Source organism: Sceloporus undulatus, chromosome 2 (assembly GCF_019175285.1).
Source record: "Sceloporus undulatus isolate JIND9_A2432 ecotype Alabama chromosome 2, SceUnd_v1.1, whole genome shotgun sequence".
NCBI classification, from domain to species: domain Eukaryota; kingdom Metazoa; phylum Chordata; class Lepidosauria; order Squamata; family Phrynosomatidae; genus Sceloporus; species Sceloporus undulatus.
Genome location: NC_056523.1, coordinates 187,207,912 through 187,229,109, shown reverse-complemented (window position 1 = coordinate 187,229,109; position 21,198 = coordinate 187,207,912). Strand labels below are relative to the sequence as shown.

Below are 21,198 nucleotides of genomic sequence, written 5' to 3'. Positions count from 1 at the left end.
AGACCGCAAGGGCCATCTAGTCCAACCCTCTGCCATGCAGGAAATCTCAATTGTATAGCAATGACAACCAAATTTCTTACTGCTCTTGCTAGGCTGGGACTGTAGCTATAACTGGACGTAGTGGGGCTGCTGGATAGGACCTCTGGTTGTGAGTGTTCACAACTTAGCCAAACAGGATGGTCTTTTCCATTTGTACAGCAAACCCATGCTGGAAAGTTACTTTGAAAAGTAATTTATTTTGTTACTTAGTAAAATGACAATAAACTAATCCATTGCGGTTACTCATAATGATGAGAAAGTTGTTACATGTGGCACTTCTAGTTACATTTCTAGTACTTTTTGTTAATTTATAAAGGGGAGTGGGACCCTTGGATCCCATTTTGGGAGAAATCCCACCTTGAATTCCATTTTGAGAGAAAGACAGGATGTCAATCAAATAAATGAATCCCTTACAATTGATAAAATTTCAAACCATCCTGTCAAAATGCCTCTTAAAATGCGGTAACTTAAAAATAATTGGAAACTGTTACCTTTTACAGCAATAATTTTGCTCTTGTCTTTTAAAATATAGCTTTGTTACATTCTTGACCGAACAAGGCAACTAGTTATGTAGAACAAGCTTTTTGTCGTTGGTTACTTTTGGGTTCTGTGACAGATGTGTGGAATAGGCCTGTCTCTGTGGACTTCTCATTCAGGTTTACATCTTTATTCATTTTCCCAGGGGTGTTTCTGTCTCACTACAATATATTGTCCTCATGGGGTTTCTGGGTGGCCTCAGGTTGCTTTCTTTCTTTCTTTCTTTCTTTCTTTCTTTTTCTTTTTGACTCTGAAAACCTCAGGATTTTTTCCCACATGGACTCAAGGCTCTTAATTCTGATTTGGGTAGAGAAAGGGTTCAATTTAAGGGAGGAGGGATCACAGATTCAAAATGTGAAAAATGGATGCAAGGACACAGTATTTGTATAATTTTGGAATTCAATAAAGAACTGCTGAATTTCAGGAGAAGCATTCATGCTGTTGTCAATGTCTTTTATTTATGTTTAGTGCTTATAGTACTACCACCATTCTGATATATAGGAAAACATTTGAATGTTGCAGTTGTCATTGTTTTAATGACAGTTTCATGTGTGCCCATATGCTGATTTTTTTATGAACATGTGTGTTTGATGACACATCTTTCAGAAAAGGGGAAAGTGGGGAGAAAACTGCCTTATTCACACGCCATTCCTCACAGTTTACATTAGAGATGCAAAACGGGCCCTGTAACAATATTAAATCCTCCACATTTCCATTGAACAATTCAGTCCTCAGTGGCTTTGTGTATGTGAAAGAGAGAGAGTGTGTCTCTTTATGTGAGAGAGATAGATTCTGACCTTCCCTACTTTTCATTCTGAAGTCCATAGCCAGAAATGTTGAGTTGTGGAGATGTGAGTATAATAAAGGTAACCAAATTAACAGTTGGTGAGGTGAAATATTAGCAAATAAATGAATTATTGAATAGGCTCAGCATCCTCCTGGACGTCATAAATGTGCACATAGGCAGAAGATGGGCAGGCCAGCCCAGCCCAGCAAGACCAATGAGCAGTCCATTTTTGCTCTGGGAACAGAGGACAGAGGTATTCTTCAGTGGCTTGACCTCCCAGTATTCTGCCCTAAACCCAGGGCAATGGTCACAATTTTACCTCTTTCCATCTAAGTAAACCTATTTTTGTATTTTGGACAATTGACTGTTCTGTTTTAAACAGTGATTTCTGAGTAAACCTTATCTAGTGAAGGTTATTTGCATGATATCAAATTAGGAGGAGTAGCTAATATCTCAGAGAACAGGATCAAGATTCAAAATGACTTTGATAGATTGGAAAGCTGGGCCAAGGCTAACAAAATGAATTTCAACACGTAGAAATGTATGGTACTGCACTTAGGGTGGAAAAATGAAAAGCACAGATTTAGGATGGGTGACACCTGGCTGAATGAAACTATGTGTGAAAGGGATCTTGGAGTCCAAGTAGATCACAAGTTGAACATGAGTCAACAATGTGATGCAGCCGCTAACAAGGCCAATATGATTTTAGGCTGCATCAATAGAAGTATAGTGTCTAGATCAAGGGAAGTAATAGTGCCACTCTATTCTGCTTTGGTCAGGCCCCACCTGGAATACTGCATCCAGTTCTGGACACCACAATTCAAAAAGGACATTGAGAAACTGGAGCATGTCCAAAGAGGGTGACTAAAATAGTGAAGGGTCTGGAAACTGTGCCCTATGAGGAAAGACTCAGGGAGCTGGGAATGTTTAGCCTGGAGAAGAGAAGGTTAAGAGGTGATATGATAGCCCTGTTTAATTATTTGGAGGGATGTCACATTGAGGAGGGAGCAAGCTTGTTTTCTTCTGCTCCAGAGAACAGGATCCGGAACAATGGATGCAAGCTCCAAGAAAAGAGATTCCACCTCAACATTAGGAGGAACTTCCTGACAGTAAGGGCTGTTCGACAGTGAAAGACACTCCTTCCTTGGAGTGTAGTGGAATCTCCCTCGTTGGAAGTCTTTAAGCAGAGGCTGGATGGCCATTGATTGAGAGTTCCTGCATGCCCAGGGGTTGGACTGGATGGCCCTTGTGGTCTCTTCCAACTCTATGATTCTAGGGAGGACTGTTTCTGGGACTCTTATGATGCAAGATGGGGAACCAAACTCCTGTCTCTTTCCGTGGCTCGGTGGTTTCTGAACTTCCTGTTGAAAGAAGAAAAGGCCTTGCAAGACGGAAGTTCGCTCTGGGTGAGACCGTGGAGTGAGAGCCCTGCGTTGTCTCACAGGCCCAAGATGAACCGGAGGGCCAAACCGGGAGCCCGAGTGCATCAGGAAAATGTGCCGTCCAGCCTCCTTGAGGACCATGAGAACCAACAAGTGTTTGAACTCTTGGGCCGGAAATGCATGGTAATTCTGTTATCATTCTAGGGAGGAAGGGCTGCAAACAGAATTCAGAAATCTATTTGATGGGGCAGAGGGAGGGCCCTTCCCTGGGATAGCAAATTTGGCCAAAGTTGGGGAATCCAAGTGACCTGAGCATTCTGTTTGGCACAGGAGTTGGAGACCTGGTGGCCATGGGCAAGTTCCTGCCTTTCAGCTTTACCTCCCTGATACTGTTGATCTGAGGATAAATAAGAAGATGCTAGAAAATGCTCTTGATCAACAATATTGGGAAAAATCAGTCAGATGCTGAGAGATACTAAAGAACTGAAACAGGGCTTCAGAATAACTTGATTTTTTGGGAGGATTTTCCTTACAGAAATAATGTTATATCTAAACAAACTTGTCAACAGCTAGTTGGTTGCCAGCGAGACAGGCAGAGTCCAATTTAGTAGAGGAAAAGGCAAAAGGATTGATACTAATCCTGTAGAAATTAATAAACTACAGCATAACCCCCACCTGTCAGATAATGGGTCAATAATCTCTGAAGGAAAAGTCAGTGAAACTGAGATAGAAATGTAACGATAGCAATCAATACAGACAGAGCCCAGACTTTGTTGGGTAACTTGGAATTTGACTGGCTAGATGAATAGGTAGATAATTTTAAAAAAGACACCAACCCATAAATTATTTTCAGGTTCTGCTGTTTCACAAAATGTTTACATCAAGACATATGTTTACTTGGGTATGCTACATATTCAGCTCCTGCATCTTCCTTATGAAAAGGTGTAAAGGATTGGCTATATTAATACCTATTCCTTTATGGCCTCAGTTAAAATATTAGAATTATAGAGTTGGAAGAAACTCCAAGGTCTATCCCATCCAACCTCTGCCATGCAGGAATACACAATCAAAGCGCTCCTGACAGATGGCCATCCAGCCTCTGCTTAAAAACCTCCAAAGCAGGAGGAGCAACTTAAAGAGGATTTGGGGAAATGATGGGGGCTTGGGGTAAGGATGAATGTAGACTATAGCTGGTATAACTTTCCTCCCAAAGCAATTCTTTGCTTATTTCTTTTTTAAATGTATCAGCTTCAATCACCTTTCCCCAACCTGATGCCTTCCAGATATGTGGAAGTATATTTGATTTCCCGCCATGTCCAGCTACCATGCTGGTGGTGGAGGATGGGATTCGTTGACCAACATCTGGTTTCGATACTTATGTTGGTTGTCCTGCAGTAGTTTTGAAATACAGTTGTCCCTCCATATTCGCTAGGGTTAGGGGAACAAGACCCCCGTGAATATGGAAAAACCACAAATAACAAAAACACTGTTTTTACCTGAGAGGACACCTCTCTAGGAATCTCTAGCTCCTCCAGTGCAATTCTGTGGTCAATGTCCAACATACACTGACCATAGAATGGCACTGGAGTAGCTACAAATGGTCTTTCAGTGCAACTTTTAGTTAAAGTTGACCACAGAGTTGCACTGGAGGACCTAGACAGTCCTAGAGAGAACATATTAATGAAATCCGTGAATAATCAAATCCGCAAATATCAAAGCCGCAAATATGGAGGGATGACTGTAAATATAAATCCAATGAGGTTGGTAATAAACTAGGCAGATAGAGACTCTTTTCAGTGTATGCGGCTTAAGCACAATGGAGCATTTTTGATCCCCTCCATCTTCCATGCGTAGAAGCAGCTGGAGAGGTCTGACTGTGAAGCAACAACTCTATGCCTAAGGAAAGAATTCTAGAGCAGTTTATATTTTCTGTAAACTGCTTTGTCTTCAGGAAATGGAGAGGCAAAAACCACTTCCTCAGAAGGCCCAGTGTGGTGGCGGCTTGGGCAATGGTGACGTACAGCCAGCCCTATAGTCGGAGAGATGGCAGGCCCTTGCCACCCCCAGTAATGCTGAGAATAGGCCCTTTCGCCAGGCTGAGAAGTAATGATGGATAATCTTTTGACCACAAATAAATACGTGGCCTGTACTTGCCAGATAACACTTTATTTTGAGGGCAATGTCTACTTGCAAGCCACTTCATGTGATGTGATTTTTCGCCAACAGATGCTGCAGGTGGTAGTTTTGTGAAAATGCAACGCACATTTAGCGGTTCTTAGCCTACTAAGTGGTTAAAATTTTTAATGTAGATACAGCATGCCCATATTTTAAAAACTCAATTCCTTTTTTATTCCAAAAATATTCTAAAATTTCAGCTGTTTCCAAAATATCATGTAAAACCATAATCTCTTTGATCCAAAACTAAGGGCCCGAACTGACAGGCCAAAATAAACCTGCTTCAGGTCACTTTGAAGGTATGCTGTTTAAATGATGCATGTGTCCAAAGAGGCCGGAAGCCATGCCAAAGTCTCTGTCCAGTCCTAAGGACTGGGGCACCATTTTGGTGCAGCTTCTGGCCTCTTACGATCCGGATGTCATTTAAACAGCATACCTCCAAAGTGACCCGAAACAACTTTGTTTGGGCCTGTTTGTTCGGGCCCTAAGTTAAAGAAGGAATATTAATATAAAAATTATTTGGATAACCAGGGTTGCCATAAGTAAAAAATGACTTGAAGGCACACAATAACAACAAATATGTTAGTACTAACAGTTTTGTATTAAATGTTGGTGTATCAGCTTGTGTGTGTGTGTGTGTGTGTGTGTGTGTGTGAAAACAATGATTGTTAACTAGCCCCAAAATTCAATAATTTTTTTAAAAAGAAAAGTAAAATAATAATAAAAAAGTAAGGCTGCATCCACACAGGAGAAATAATTAAGTTTGACACCACTTTAACAGTTATGGCTCAATGCTATGGAATTCTGGGACTTGTTTGTTTGTGGCATCAGAACGAATCCAGTTTCACACCACTCTAATGGCCATGGCTCAATGTTATTGAATTCTAGGAACTTTAGTTTGTAGTTTGCTACAGCAAACTACAATTCTCAGAATTCCATAGCATTGAGCCATGGCTATTAAAGTGATGTCAAACTGGATTTTTTCTTCAGTACGGATGCAGCCTTGGTTAATATAATGCACTCACTTCTATGTATCTGCTGAGAACTGAGTCCAATTTTGTTGAGTGGGGGTTATCCAGAAGGAAAATGGTATAGAAAGGCAACCATAAGGAAATTAAATCGAAGGAAATTTTGTCATCTGTTCCTTCCCTTTGTGGCTTATCGGGTACCAATGAAAAGCGCTTCTAGAGACTAAAGGTGATGGATGGAGGCGTGAAATACAAAACAAAGTGGGATGGGATGGAGTTGCTGAAGGAAGGAGTCATTAGAGTGTTCCTCAAACTGCTATTAAAAATGTGTCCTAGAAACTGTATCTGCTCAGATAAGTTGGGACTGGAATAAATATTTTGTCTCAGTGAAGGGGAGAAATAAGCATTGGGCAACCCTTTCTGCTCACTCAGAAGGACATATATCCTCATCAAAAACTGTTCAAGAAAGACATACGTTCCTCTAGATGAATGGAGGGAGCTGGAAACAAACTTCCTTGATTTCATTAGCTTTAGCAACTAAACCAGCAAATGCCTCTTATTTTGCTACAGCTAGAGAGCAATTCTAGGACATTGCTTTGACGTCTCAGGTGTTACTCCATCACTACCCCCTATGCTGGAGTATCTTTTCAGAGGTTGGGAAAGTTACTTTTTTGGACTGCAGCAGCTGGCTGGAAGCTGGAGTTGCAGTCCAAAAAAGGAACATGACCAAGCTATGTTGTTGTTGTTTTGCAGTACCTTTCGTAGCAGTATGGATACATGTAAACTGTCTCAATGTGGATTTTACAGTATTTGGCTCTGGGCAAAATTTCCCCATTTACACTTCCTTGATAGTCACAACTTTATCCGAAAATAAAATTCCCCAAACATTAAAATGGAGAAGGGCAGTCAAATGGGAGGAGGAACATTTGAGCAATACTGTACACTGGACCAATGGATCTATCTGCACACTGTCCCACTTCTTGGGCCCAACCCTACCCATAGATAAAACAAGGGCACTAGTGCATAAAGAATCAGTTTATAAATGTCAATGGATAACTTTAAAAATAGGCATATGGTAGCCATATTCTCTATAAAGAGGTTTCTACAGTAAACATGTGAAGTACTGAAAGCCTTATGCTTGCAACATGAAGCTGCAGCCATTTTTGTTGTTGTTTTGCCTTGAAGTCAGTTCTGACGTGCGACAGTCCTAAGGCAAATCAACTATAGGGTTTCTTGTCAAGATTTGTTCAGAGTGGGTTTGGTTTTGCCCTCCTCTGATGCTGAGAGAGTGTGGCTGGTCCAAGGTCACCCAGTGGAGTTCTATGGCTGAGTGAGGATTCGAACCCTGGTCTCCAGAGTCATAGTCCAATGCTCAGACCACTATGACAGACTTGCTTAAAGTGTATTAAGCTCTCACCCAATTTTTAAAAATGTAGTCAATTAATCAAATGAGTTATATTTTCATATGATTGTTCAGCAGAGCATTGGAATGAAAGAGCCACGGAATCTGAAATCTTGCACTAGCAAGACAATAGGTTATCTCTGTCCCATACTTTTAAAAACTTTATCACTAAATCCAACTGGAGGGAAATGTGCTTCTTTAGTTCTAAGGTTTTCCAGTTTACACTTACACACACACACACACACACACATTCTCCAGTTCTGCTCCCAAAACACCTCCTTCTTGTCCCATCTACACTTGGGACTTTATCACATGGAGGCAAATTGATTAAATCCTGTGTCAAAACGGGATTTTAATCTGCGAAAGACCCACCTTTGTGGTTTGTTTTTCAGCTGCATTGGTATCAATAATGAGAAACAGTGCAACATTAATCTAAACGCAAAGTCAACAAAAGACACCCCTAAAAGTAATTATGAGTATGTTTATTATGATGTATTTTCTTTGATAATGTATGGTGTGTGAATCCATGTGTTTTCTTTCTTTTTGTAACGATTGTAATGATTTAATAATTTTTTTTTACAAAAAGACACTCCTAACAGGGAACAGGTTTTGTTGACTTTGCATTTGGATTAATGTTGCGTTATTTCTCATTGACAAAAATGTCGTCTGAAAAACTACCCACTTTTGCAGGTTATTTCTAGTTTCTGTTCAGGTTAACCCCAAACATTGTGTGAAAAACAATCCACTTTTGTGGGTTCCCCCCCCCCACTTTAAATCAGGTTTCTGCATGGGATCCATCCCATGTGATAAATTCTTTGGAGACTGATAGCAGCCACAGGCCGTCCAACCACTAGAACAGTAGTTCCCAAACTTTGTTTTGGACTTCAGCTTCCAGCATTCCTGACTGTTGACCCAGCTGGCTAGGGTTTCTGGGAAACACCTGGAGGACCAAAGTTTGGGAACCACCGCGACTAGCAAAAAGCTTTCCTTTTCTGCTCCTAGATATTGGGTGAACAGAGTCAGGGTGGTGTACAGTGGTCTAAGTGTTAGGCCTGCTAGGTCTTGTGTTTTTATGTTTTCGCTTCCATTTTAACACCAGGTCATGGTTGTCTGCTTTCAGTCTTGTTTTTTTTTTTTTGTCTGTACTGTACTGTATTTATTTTTTTATAGTGTATGCTAGACTTACAGGGAGCCGGTGTTTTGTGGTGGTTTGAGCCTTGTGCTAAGATTATGGGAGATCAGGGTTTGAATCCCCATTCAGCCATAGAAACCCACTGGGTGGCCTTGGGCAAGTCACACTCTCTCAGCCTCAGAAGGCAAAGGCAACCCCCCTCTGAAGAAATTTTACCAAGCTAACCCTAGCAGAGGGTCACCATAAGTTAGAGGTGACTTGAAAGGATGCAGCAACAACAAAATAGATAAATAGGAGGGAGAGAAAGAAGAAGAAAACAAAAGTGTTCTGTAGTATTACGCTGTTTTTTACAGCGCTATCATTATGTCATAATGGTGGTGCCCATACGGACAAGATACTAGTATTATAGCATTGCCGTGCCATGCTAGAGTTAGGGAACCTGCGGTTGTCGCACGATCCCTAACATTAAAATCGGTGCATTTTGGCCATCTGTTTTGGCCCTATAATGGTTTAAAATCTACTTTTACGTGTGTGTGTGTGTGTGTGTGTGTGTGTGTGTGTGTGAACCCTTCCTTTAGTATGTTTTGTACAACAGGTCACTAGCATTCTGATGTTCCCAAATACTGTAAAATGAAAGTATGGTGCTATTTTTTTTTTAAATTGCAGATATAGCCATAATTATCCTCTTATGAGGTCTCAGAAATATAATTGTAACTAATAACTTTTTGAAAAATAACTTTCCATGCTGTAAATATAGTTAGCTATTACTCAGTAGGGTGACCAGATGCAAAAGAGGATAGCATATGTGTAGAATTTTGGCAAGCGCAGCTTTCTTCATAATTAAGACGAGTTCATGCTTGCTGCAGTATGGTCTTCCCAAATGATAATTAAAGGAAGGGGAGCCTTCCTGTCTGCACCATTTAATTACTAGCCTCCACCCAGTTTCTCAACCCATAAGACCCCTTGATTGGCTTTTCTTTCATGGTAGGCTTTTCAGGGAAGGAAAAGGGGAGAGTCCAGGGGCTGTTTCACACAGCACACTTATAGCACTATGATTCCACTTTGATCGCTCCAGCCTGTTGCCCTACCACAATCATGCTTGTTTAAGAATGGCATAATTTCTGATCACACTTTCCCCCACAATAGCACTTTGGTGACCCCTTGATCTCTTTTCTGCACTGCCAAATGCCCCTTTGGGAGGGAGGAGGAAAATGAGTGATTGCCACTCAGCCAACCACTTCCAGAAGCTGGCTGCTCTCTAAATGTGCACACAACTCCTGGGTTTGGGAGACAGTTGGCAGCTGTGATTTTGCTGCAAGGAGAAAGGGGAGAGGAGCAGAATCATGCCCACTCACACCATGTGACTGCCTGCAAAGTGGAACTGCAGCAGAAGGGACCCATTGCACAAAGGCAGTCATGGAATAGCAGTGAGACTGAGAGCCTATTGATGGGTTTTGCCCATCAATGAAAAGATACACTACAGTAACCAGTGTGGCATAGTAGTTTGAGCATTGGACTATGACTCTGGAGACCAAGGTTTGATTTTTGCTTGGCCATGAAACCTACTGGGTGACCTTGGGCAAGTCTCACTCTCTCAGCCTCAGGGGAAGGCAACAGCAAATCTCCTTTGAACAAATCTTGCCAAGAAAATCCTATGCTAGGTTCACCTTAGAGTCGCCATAAGTCAGAAATGTCTTGAAGGCACACAGCGTGCCCACAACAAATACAGTGGTACCTCGGGTTACGAAATTAATTTGTTCCGCCGCTGCTTTCGTAACCCGAAAAGCCTTCGCAAGCCGAAAACCCATAGGCGCTAATGGGGAAAAGCCGCGATTTCGTGTGAAATAGCGCCGAAAAGCACCAAAAATTTTTTCGTAACCCGAAAAAACATTCGTAACCCGGAACAGTTATTTCCTATGGGATTTTTTCGTATCCCGGAAATTTCGTAACGTGGGTATTTCGTATCCCGGGGTACCACTGTAGAATGCAAGGTAGCAGCAGGATGGTCATGGCGTGCCACCGCTGCCACCATGTGATGATTCCTTGGGAGCAAAGCCCTGTGCGTGGCTATTACTCTCAGGGAGATCCCTTTCAAGAACTATATTCTCCGCTGCCACCACTCAGTGAATTACCAATAAACTATAAATTATTAATTATTATAATTAATAATAGCTCACAGCTATCCCTTCCCCACACACACTGAGACTTGTGAGGAATAGAGAGAGAGAGATCTAGTTTCAATAGCCGAGTCTAGGCACGTGTATAGGAGTATAGAGATAGCAGATGCTTTTTAAGAAAGAAGTTTATTTTAAAAAGGGATAGAATAAGATAGAAAGAATTTATAACACTCTTGCAAAGCCTCTTTGCCTTGCAGGTCAAAGAACATAGTTACAGAATTCATTCCAGACAAGCCATTGTTGAAAATAACAAAAGGCCTAAACGCACTAGCTAACACATTCCTAACTACTCACAACAGATGAGATTTGTAGTCCTTTTGAGTTCCTGGATGCAGGGAGGGCCCCCCTGGCCTCTCGACCTGCATTCCCCTTGAGTCTGTGTCTCCCAGACTCAAAGAGACAGCATCTGGTTTCCCCCTCAGGAGAGGATCAAGGGAGAGACAAAAGACCGCATGGCTGCAGAAGTCCTTTTAAAGATTCCCCATAGAAAGTTCTTGAATCTCGCGGTCCTACTCTCTGATTGGTCAGTTAGACCTTACATCAGCTATGATGTCACAGCTCATTAGCATGTGATGTCATCTCTCATTAGCATGCACCTCCTCCCAGATTAACCCTTTGTGTTCAGGAGAAGTTCCCAGATGACTGGGGGGGCCCCAGTCATCACACCCGGAAATTTCGTAACGTGGGTATTTCGTATCCCGGGGTACCACTGTAGAATGCAAGGTAGCAGCAGGATGGTCATGGCATTGTGTGATAAGTACTGGGCAAAAACATTGTTATCCTTGGAACATTATTCCAGGACCTGTTTCCTGTGATACCACAAAGACTCATACCTAGGTCTCAGGTTTTGGTCCTGAAGTTTCAGGACCTGGCACAGCCCAGACATGACAACCTGAGTTGGGAGGCATGGTGAGTAGAAGAGGAATCCATGGTGGCAGTAAAAGTGTAATCACAGTGCAGTAATTGTGTAATGTAAAAGGGCCTCGCAGCAGATGATCTTTATGGATTGATAGTTCAATGGGACACTAATAGGAAAGAAAAGAAACAGGATCAAGGCTAGCTTGCCTCTTCTTGTACTCTGACAGACAAGCTTGATATTCACATCTGTGCTTCATTTTAACCTCTTAATATTCCTCCAAACATAGCATTTTAAACTAGGCCCTAAAAACAAAAAGTAGCCAGTTAGTAATGTCTAATTTAAAAAAGATAATAATTCTTCGTAAGGTAGAGGGCGAGAGGAAAAGAGAAAGAAAGTCAAAGTCTTCATGACCAAAGCAGGGCTGTTGATTATAGGAGGACTTGGAGGGCGCTCATTCATAGAGTTGGCATAAGTCAAAGTCAACTTGATGGCAGATGTGACTAGAAACCCTAAGGCCATGCTTTGTGGATGTTAAGGATTAGACTGAGGTCCATCTGTGGGTGTTAATTTTCATTGGCATATTGCTTAAGGCAACAGTTTTCTACAGCCTAAAGTTTCCATATATCATTCCTGTCTAGGCTTCTGAGTCTTTAACATCTATCTGACATGCAGCTCTTAAAGCAGGGAAGGAGTTATGTTGCCCCCAAGGTTGTTATTTTTTAACACCTGGGACCCTGCCAGGCCCCAGCCTGCTTTAAGGGCATAGGAGTCATGGCAGGCAAAAGGTGGCAATCCATTACATCTTTGCCTAGTTATGGAGGAGGAGGATTTGGGCGCTCTAAAATGGTTTGCCTCCTGATACTCACTGGATTTAACAGCCTTTCATTTGGACTGTTTCTTTACAATAGGCTCCTTCAAGGTAAGTTCTAGGTGTTATGTTGAATTGGGTTGGATTGAGGTAGGTTGAGTTGGAAACAGGAATGTCAGGACTCGGGGCTTCAATGTTCTTCTCAAGTTTTCAGAAGAAAGGAGGAGAAATCTCAGGTTGAAAGCACTGTTTTAAAAGGTGGTGTGTGTGTGTGTGTGTGTGTGTGTGTACATGCATACTTAATTTGATTGACTTTGAGTTTTTTATTTTATTTTAAGGGCTTAGTCTGTGCAGCTACAGTTGATGTTTAGGCCCCATTCCCACTGGCCCATTTAACGTGGGTGGAACTGGGTAGATCCGGATGCTCCTCCCCCGAATCTCTCCATTAGCAAGTGCCCACTACGATTGAGGGGCATTTTAACCCGAATGCCTTATCGGGTTTAACTTGAGGGCGCCTGCTGTCAATCAAGCAATTGTCATAGGTGACGTTTGCATAGGCATCAGAAGTGTCCTCCCCCCTCCTTTTTTTTAAAGAGCCATGCACAAAATGCCCCAAAGTGCGCACCTTTTGTCAAATAAACCTCTTTGTGTGTGTGTGGGGGGGTGCAGGTTATGATCTCCCCCTGGCCCCATTTTCAACCCCCAAATGCAAGTTAATGCATCCAGTATCCCCCATTCCTTGCCACCCCAGAATGCCTCATACACAGGTAATCATAATAATAATATCAATAATATTAATTCCTCACCTCGGAATGCCAGAAAAGGATGCATTTTTTTTGTGCTCTCCCTAGGCTACCCCTGAATTCCTAGCAAAAGCTGTATCAATTTGTCAATTTACATAATTGGAAAGAGAAGCATTACATTCAGTTGGTAACATTCATCCAGCAGTCATTCCAAAGGAAATAATAGCCTGCCCTAGCAAAAGCTGTATCAATTTGCCAAGTTGCAACATTACATTCGATTGGTAACATTCATTCGCAATCCAGCTGTCATTCCAAAGGAAAGACTATGTGCATAGAATAGACAGAGAAAAATACATTTAAAAGAAAACACATCAAAGGGAAAAGGTCCCTGATGGATAGGAGAGGCTTGTCTTGCTCTGCCCCCCCACCTGCCCTGAAATGACCCTTGCTCCTGCTCACCATCTATCTATCTACCTACCTACCTACCTACCTATCTATATCTGTTGCCAAGAACATGCACATTTTTTGCCAAAAATAATTTAAAAAAAATACACATCAAAGGGAAATTATCAGAAATAGAAGAGGCTGCTTCTGCTGCAGCTGGATTTCCCTACATGCCCCAGCCTAGCCCCGCAACCCAATTCCCCCTGGAAATCCTCCTCCTCCTCCTCCTTCCTTCAGACCCTCTCCTTCCTTGGGGATGCCCATTGACTCTTTCCCCCAGCTCCTTCATCCTCCTCCTCCTCTTCCTCCTCCTCCTTCATCACTTTCTCCACCCCCACCTCTCTCTGACAGCTCTCTGCAGCCCAAAAGTCACCCCTTTGCATCCAGATTCCCCTTTTTTTGGCTCTTTCCTCCTCCTCCTCCTCCCTTCTGATGATGGGAGGGAATGCCCTGCCCTTTGCCCACCCTCTGACCTAAATCCCTCCCTCAATTTGCCCTGGCCATGATGGGGGCAAGTTCATATTCCACAGAACCCGGGGTTTCTCAAAAGAAACGCTATTTGCGCCGATTTCTTTTTAACCCGCTCTAAGGGGCATTTGCCACGGAATGGGTGTGCAAGCCTCTGATTCGCTTGTGGGAGATTCGGGGTGAATATGAACTTCACATGCAAGAATCAGTTTCAGAACCGGGGTAAATTGTAATGTGAATGGCCCCTTAATGTATTATTATGCTTAAGGACATCACTAGGGCTGCCCTTGGAATACCATCCTTGTAATATCACCAGGACCTGTCTCCTGTAATGCCTCAATGAATCATACCTAGGTCTCAGGTTTTAGTCTTGAAGTTTCAGAGCCTGGCACAGCCCAGACATGGTAACCCGAGTTTGGTGGCATGGTGAGTAGAGGTGGAATCCATGGTGGTAGTGAAGCTGAGATGTAGGATTAAAAGAAGGGATGGATTGAGTGATTATTTGTCATTGGCAGGGAGTTATGGGATCTGACACAATGCTTAGGCCAAAATCATGCCATTCCCTCATCACATCATCTCCTTGGCCCAACTGCCAGCATGTTCTTTCTTGGTAGACCATGGTCACAACGGTGGCCCAGCTTTTCCTGGCTTTGCCACAAGGCAGCAGAAACTGGTCCAAGCAAGGCTCCGGTGTCCTGTGCTTCGTGAAGGATAACCCAAGACGTTCTTACTTCATCCGCTTCTACGATCTCAAGGTACCAATTCCATAACTCCATTATGATTTCCCCCTTCTATTCTGCTCTCAATGCAGGTAGTTTTATGCTTAAGGCCATCTGCTACCACTGGAATTAGGAATGTATGAACCTCTTTATATTGTTGAATTATAGCTCCCCTCATCCCTCACCACTAGGTCTATTAACTAAGGCTGGTGGGAGCCTTCAGTCCAATGGCATCTAGAGGGCTGCACATTCCTCAGTTCTGTGCAAGAATGACTTAATGGCACCATTCTGTATCATCTTGTCTCATGCAGGGACATGAGAACACAAGATCTGACTTGACTCACCCTATATGCATGGTTTCATCATTATGGCTGCATACTGTATGGCATGCAGATTTCTAGGGGCTGGCAGAAATATGTTTCAGATGTACTGATAATACCAGATATTACCAGCTTTTGACCCAACAGTCATATACCTGCCAACTTTTCTCTTTTAAAATTTTGACTTAAGATGCATCTGCACAGCAGAAATAATGCAATTTGACACCGCTTGTACTACCATGGCTTAATGCTGTGGAATTCTGGGTTTAGTAGTTTTGTAAGTGATATTTAGCCTTCTCTGTCAGAGAGTTCTAGTGCCATAACAAGTTACAAATCCTAGGATTCCATAGCATTGAGCCATGACAGTTAAAATGGTGTCAAACTGGATTATTTTTGCAGTGCTGATGCAGTCTTGGTCAGAAAAAAGGCACTTCTGTTGAGTTTAAGAGTGAGCAACAGAAACCTACAAAATAACGTACATTCATTCTGTTTATGCTCTGCAAATGCTTAGCCAAACAATACTGCATTTTAACCTTTGTGAGAGATTTTTTAGAGGCTAGACTTGGCCTCAGATAATGTTATGACATAAAAAGCCAGTCCCAGATAATGAAAAACCAACCGAGGAAACAGAGGCATTAAACAAATTAACATTTAAAAGCTGATCACCAAACCGAGGAAACAGAGGCATTAAACAAATTAACATTTAAAAGCTGATCACCAAATGGCATAAGCACCAGGGCTTGTAACTTTAGTATGGATGTTTCAGGCTCTATCTAGTCAGCTTCCAAAAATGCAGCTCCACAGCCTGAGCTACATTCTCCACCACCTGAGCAGCATACCCTTCAACAGTTCACAGATGAAAACTGGGGCATGTGTGAGCAAGCAACATCAGAGTGAAGTCAAGATGGCAAAAGTTACTAATGTGGAAAGAAACACAACGCAAGAAGGGTGGCAGCAGTTTGCTTTTACCTCAGCCGATTGGGAAGGGCAAGATTCAACCCCCTCATCTCTCCTTGCTGCTGAGCTGAGTTCCAACTACTTTTGCACTTTGAACTCAGTTTGCAACATCTGAATTAAACTGAGGACAAAGAACAAAGTGGGAAGAAGAGTGAGAAATCAGGATATACTAAAAGCAGCTGAAAAAGTGGGACAGCAGAAGATTAATTAGGTCTGTTCCTGCTAAATTGGGACAATTGGAGGATATGTAGTGGCAGTCATGTCAGTTCCAGAGTTCACAGCTGAGGACAGGGTGGGAGCATTTTTCGCCAGCTTCCCCCGTTGGCTATACTTCTGAGACAACCAGAAGTGACACAGTGCATTTGTTTGTGGCAATTGCCCTCTCTACCTCATGGGGAGGGCTGGCCTGCTCTCCTTCACACTCCTTTTACTGTTTACTAAAACTTGCACCATAAGCCAGCTTTGTGTAGTGGTTTGAGCATTGGACTATGACTCTGGAGACCAGGGTTCAAATCCCAGCTTGGCCATGGAAACCCACTGAATGACCTTGGGCAAGTCACACTCTCTAGGTCCCAGAGGATAGCAATGGAAGAAAAAACTTGCCAAGAAAACCCCATGATAGGTTCGCCTTAGGGTCATCATAAGCCGGAAATGACCTGAAGGCACAGAACAACAACAAAACTCACAAACACCCATGCACAGTATTATATTCAACACTGTCTCCTTGATTATGTTCTCCATAGGAATGTTTTGTACTGAGGGGACTTCAATCATGGGAATCCCCATGCAAACTGAAACAATACAGCTATCCGAAATGTATGTGTGAACCACCTCAGGGAGGGCCAGTGAGCCATAGTTAGGCTGAGTGAGACTGTTGCCTAAAGCAACTGATTTCAAGTACAAAAGGGCAATAAACAGGCAATTACTTTTTTATTATTGCCTTTTTTAGTGTAAGGAAAGGGGAAGAGGTCCTTGTGGTGTGTGCTGACTCAGGTGCCAAAAATAACCTGGCTGGCCCTTAGGGTTGCCAGAGTGAAAACTAGAGATGGTTCCTATACCTTTAATGGCTTTCCAGAAGAGAGAATTTTGCTAGAGAGCAATAGCTGCTGAAATTTTGTTTTCTACACAACCATTAAAAGTACAGAGCCCTGTTCAGTTGTCACTCTGGCAATGCTATGGCATACTTTGAGTAGGGTGAGAAGGGGATGCCACCACCAACACTTGCTCAACTCACCCCTTGGCCATGGAAACCCACTGTGTGGCCTTGGGTGAGTCACACATTCTCAGCCCAAGAAATCCCTGATATAGGTTCACCTTAGGGCCACCATAAGTTGGAAATGACTTGAAGGTAGACAACAACAAACTATAATATAATGTAATAAGAGATAAATCTTTGCAGCAATTGAACATGAAGTAATTAAAGTGTGGATGAAAGCTCTGTTTACATCCATTTAATCTTTTTTTGTTAAAATAATTAGATTTTAATAATAATAATAATTTTTATTTATATCCCGCCTACTCCTGGGTTTGCATTATCTACCCTTAGACACAACGGTGAAGAAATATGGTCTCCTCATAGTGCTTTGTTCAGTCTGAGAATTAGTTCAAAAGTAGGAAGTTGCTTTAGATGCGTGTCTTGATTGTAATCCTGCTCTATTGAACTTTTGCATTTGGGATTTTAAAATTTACCTAGAGAGGGGCACAAGCAGGAAAAGGAAATGATGAAATAATGACTGTTCCTGCCTACTCTGTCTCTCTCTTGTAGGATAGGAAGATGATCTGGGAGCAAGAATTGTACACCCAGCTCGTCTACACTGCTGTCGCCTCCTATTTCCATACTTTTCCAGGGGATGTAAGTATTAGGATGTTGATTAATATAGTAATGTGCATGCTAGGCTATTGCATGACTATGTTCGAGTGGGGACAGGAGAGTAGGGTGAAAAGCATTTGGTCATGCACAGGTTTTAGATGCAAACCACAAGGAACAGTTGTAAAGGATTAGTGTGCTTATAGTTCAAAACACTTGGAGGGCCAGACTTTCCCTCACACCTGGCTCAGAGGAGAGGCACCTGGAAATCAGAAAATAAAGTCTGTTTTTGCAGTTCATATCATGTTTTACACAAGAACATTTTGCTTGTAGAAATGTGCTTGGGTGACCTTGGTCAAGCCATCCTCTCACAGCCTCAGAAGAAGGCAACGACATAAACCTTAGAATAAATATTGCAAAGAAAACCCTAGGAGAGGGTTGCTATAAGTTATAGTTGATGTGAAGTCACCTAACAGTGCTGTACACCACACTGGATCCTATGCTAGGAGAAAAGTGGGACACAAATTAAATATATAGATACATATATACATACAGAACAGCAACAAAACAGAAGAAAAAAGGGGAAGGAGAGATGAAGAAAAAGGTGGCCTGTATTATTATATTTTTTACAGCAGTGTTACAGTCAGCTCTCCATATCCATTTATTTTTTATCCACACATTCAAGCATCCACAGCTTGAAAATATTTTAAAAAGTATATACAGTCCAAAAAGCAAACCTTGATTATACCATTTTATATAAGGAACACAATTTTACTATGGCATTGTATTTAATGGACTTGACCATCCATGGATTTTGATATCTATGGAAGGTCCTGGAACCAAACCCCAGTAGATACCATGAGCCCACTGTATTACAAAGCCCATGAGAAGCTATCCTTCTTCTAAGAGGTTTATACTGATGCAGTTCAAACAATGAAGATAGAAAGTGGAGGCAAGAGTAAGCAAGGGGGATGGACTGCGGGAATGGGACAGACAAAGGACCACTGACCTAAGGAAACCTTAGTTTAAATCAGTGGTTCCCAACCTTTTCAATGTTCCAGGAAATTTTGATTAATGTTCACATCCCCTACAAAAGTAATATCAACATTTGAAGGTGAAGAAATCTAATTTCAAATTTTTGGACCACAAATTGAACCACATACTATTCTGAAGGTGAACAAACTGAACTTTTTTTTAAAGTGTTTTACTCAGTGTATAAAATACAAATCTAAATTGAGCAATTAGATTCTAATTTATTCAGAAAAAAAATGAGTGATTACTCTTGACTCGTCACCGAAAGATACAAGCCATTCTTTGTCACACCCCTTGAAATTCCATCTCGGCACCCAAAGTTGGGAACCCTTGGTTTAAATGCATCTAAGACTTTAGTTGCAATAAGGGTGGGAGGAAGTGAAGGTTAACCTAGCAAAACTCCAACAAAGAGGGCTAAACAGTGACTGAGAACTCAGAGAGAACTATTGCTGCCAGGAATAGCTGTGGTTTCCTTTCTCCAACAGTGTTATGCTTTGGTTGCTTGCAGGAGTGCACTGTGGGGCTGAACTTTGCTGATGAGAATGAAGCACATGATTTCCAACAAATGGTGGAAGAGAAGATCCAGAAGAGGAACCAGAGGATGGGTAGGTGGCGGTTCCAGGCAAAGAGTTTTAACTAAAGGGGAGCATGTCTCTTTCCTGGAGGTACCCATTCCTCTGCAGGAAACCTTCTGACTCATTCAAAACGATGGCTCTGAAAAAGCAGACTTGTATGGCCAAGCAAAATCAGAATGTGGTCAAGATGACAAGAGTAATTAATGGGGAAGAACACAAAAGCTAGGGGAGACTGCAGCAGTTTGCTTTTGCCCAAGCCTCTTGGAAAAGTCAAGATTTGCTTTCATCCTGCTCATTTGATTGAATATCCGCTATTTTTGTACTTTAGGCTAAGTTTACAGCAACTGAAGTAAAATCATAGAATCAAAGAATCATGGAGTTGGAAGCGGCCCAAGGGCCATCCAGTCCAACCCTATTCCGCCATGCAGGAAATCTCAATCAAAACATCCCCATTGACAGATGGCCATCCAGCCTCTGTTTAAAGACCTCCAAAGAAGGAGACTCCACTACACTCCGAGGGAGTTTGTTCCACTGTCGAACAGCTCTTACTGTCAGGAAGTTCTTCCTAACATTGAGCTGGAATCTCGTTTCCTTCAGCTTGAATCCATTGCTCCATGCTCCATGTTCGCTAAAAACAAACTTGCTCCATCTTCAGTATCACATCCTTTCAAACATTTAAACAGAGCTATCATCTCTTAACCTTCTCTTCTCCAGGCTAAATATCCCCAGTTCCCTAAATAGTTCCTCATGGGATATGGTTTCCAGACCTTTCACCATTTTGGTCACCCTCCTTTGGACACACTACAGGTTTTTGAACTGTGGTACCCAGAACTGGAGAAAGTATTCCAGGTGAAGCCTGACCAAAGCAGAATAGAGTGATACTATAATTAAGCTGAGGATGAAGGGGGAAAGTGGGAGGAGTTACAAACCAAACAGGAGAGAGAAAAAACAACAACAATTGGAGATGTTAGTCAGATGCCTGCATGTTGTTTCATATATACAGTTGGCCTTTCATATCCATGAATTCCTTATCCACAGATTCAACCATCCACAGCTTGAAAATATTAAAAGATACATATAAATTCTAAAAACTAAACCTTGATTTTGCTATTTTAGATTAGAGACACCATTTTACTGAGCCATTGTATACAATGAGACTTGAGCATCCATGGATTTTGATATGCACAGGGTCCTGAGACCAAACCCCAGCAGATACCAAGGGCCTACTGTATGTATGCATCTATGAATGTGTGTATGAACAAAGCAGCTTTACAAAACGATGTGGCAGTTCAGTTTGTAAGAGGTTCTTATCCAGTTGCCACTGGTACCCACTGGGACTAGTAGGGCAGGGTGACCAATGGAAGAGAAGGCAAGAGTAGGCAACGTCGAGTACAGGTCCTTAGCATTCCCCATTTATACAAACTTGAAAAATACTCTCTTATATTGGCTCAATGTCATACTGCTCTATCATATTTATTGGAGAGAAAACTGGTTTCTAAAATGGTCCCTGAGAAAGCAGACGTTCTTGGTTTGATGCTAATTTAATTATGGGTGTATAGTTTTAGCGTAGCCAGAGAGAATCGGTCTTTGCCCTTTCCCTCTTTTACCATTCCAGTTCCCTCATTTCTTTTTAAAACCTGCCTTTCCCTACTGAAAAGAAAAAAGAAAAGAAAAAAGAAAAAAGAGGGGGGCTTCTGAATAGATCTTTTGTCTGAAATAAGAGGTCTTGTGGCAGGTTCAGGTATGATGGTGAATCCAGTTTATGACTAATATTACATGGGAAGCAGTTCCCCCTAGTGGGAAAATGCCTGCACTCCACACTTTGGCTTCACCATACAGTTATTATTAATAAATATGATAATTATTA

The 21,198-nt window shown here is 42.0% G+C and overlaps 1 protein-coding gene across 2 annotated transcripts in view; it reads left to right on the top strand.

Annotated features, from left to right (window-relative positions):
- The first annotated feature begins 2,617 nt into the window (after window positions 1-2,617).
- WAS (WASP actin nucleation promoting factor) overlaps window positions 2,618-21,198 on the top strand; it is a 32,684-nt gene continuing 14,103 nt past the window's right edge. The window contains exons 1-4 of one of the 2 annotated variants that reach the window (XM_042455158.1): window positions 2,618-2,928; window positions 14,536-14,676; window positions 17,683-17,769; window positions 19,265-19,361. In XM_042455158.1, the coding sequence (XP_042311092.1) occupies window positions 2,815-2,928; window positions 14,536-14,676; window positions 17,683-17,769; window positions 19,265-19,361 (439 nt within the window). In that variant the 5' untranslated portion in view covers window positions 2,618-2,814. Of the gene's footprint in view, window positions 2,929-14,436; window positions 14,677-17,682; window positions 17,770-19,264; window positions 19,362-21,198 lie in introns of both variants that reach the window. The other variant, XM_042455159.1, reaches the window with a different exon arrangement.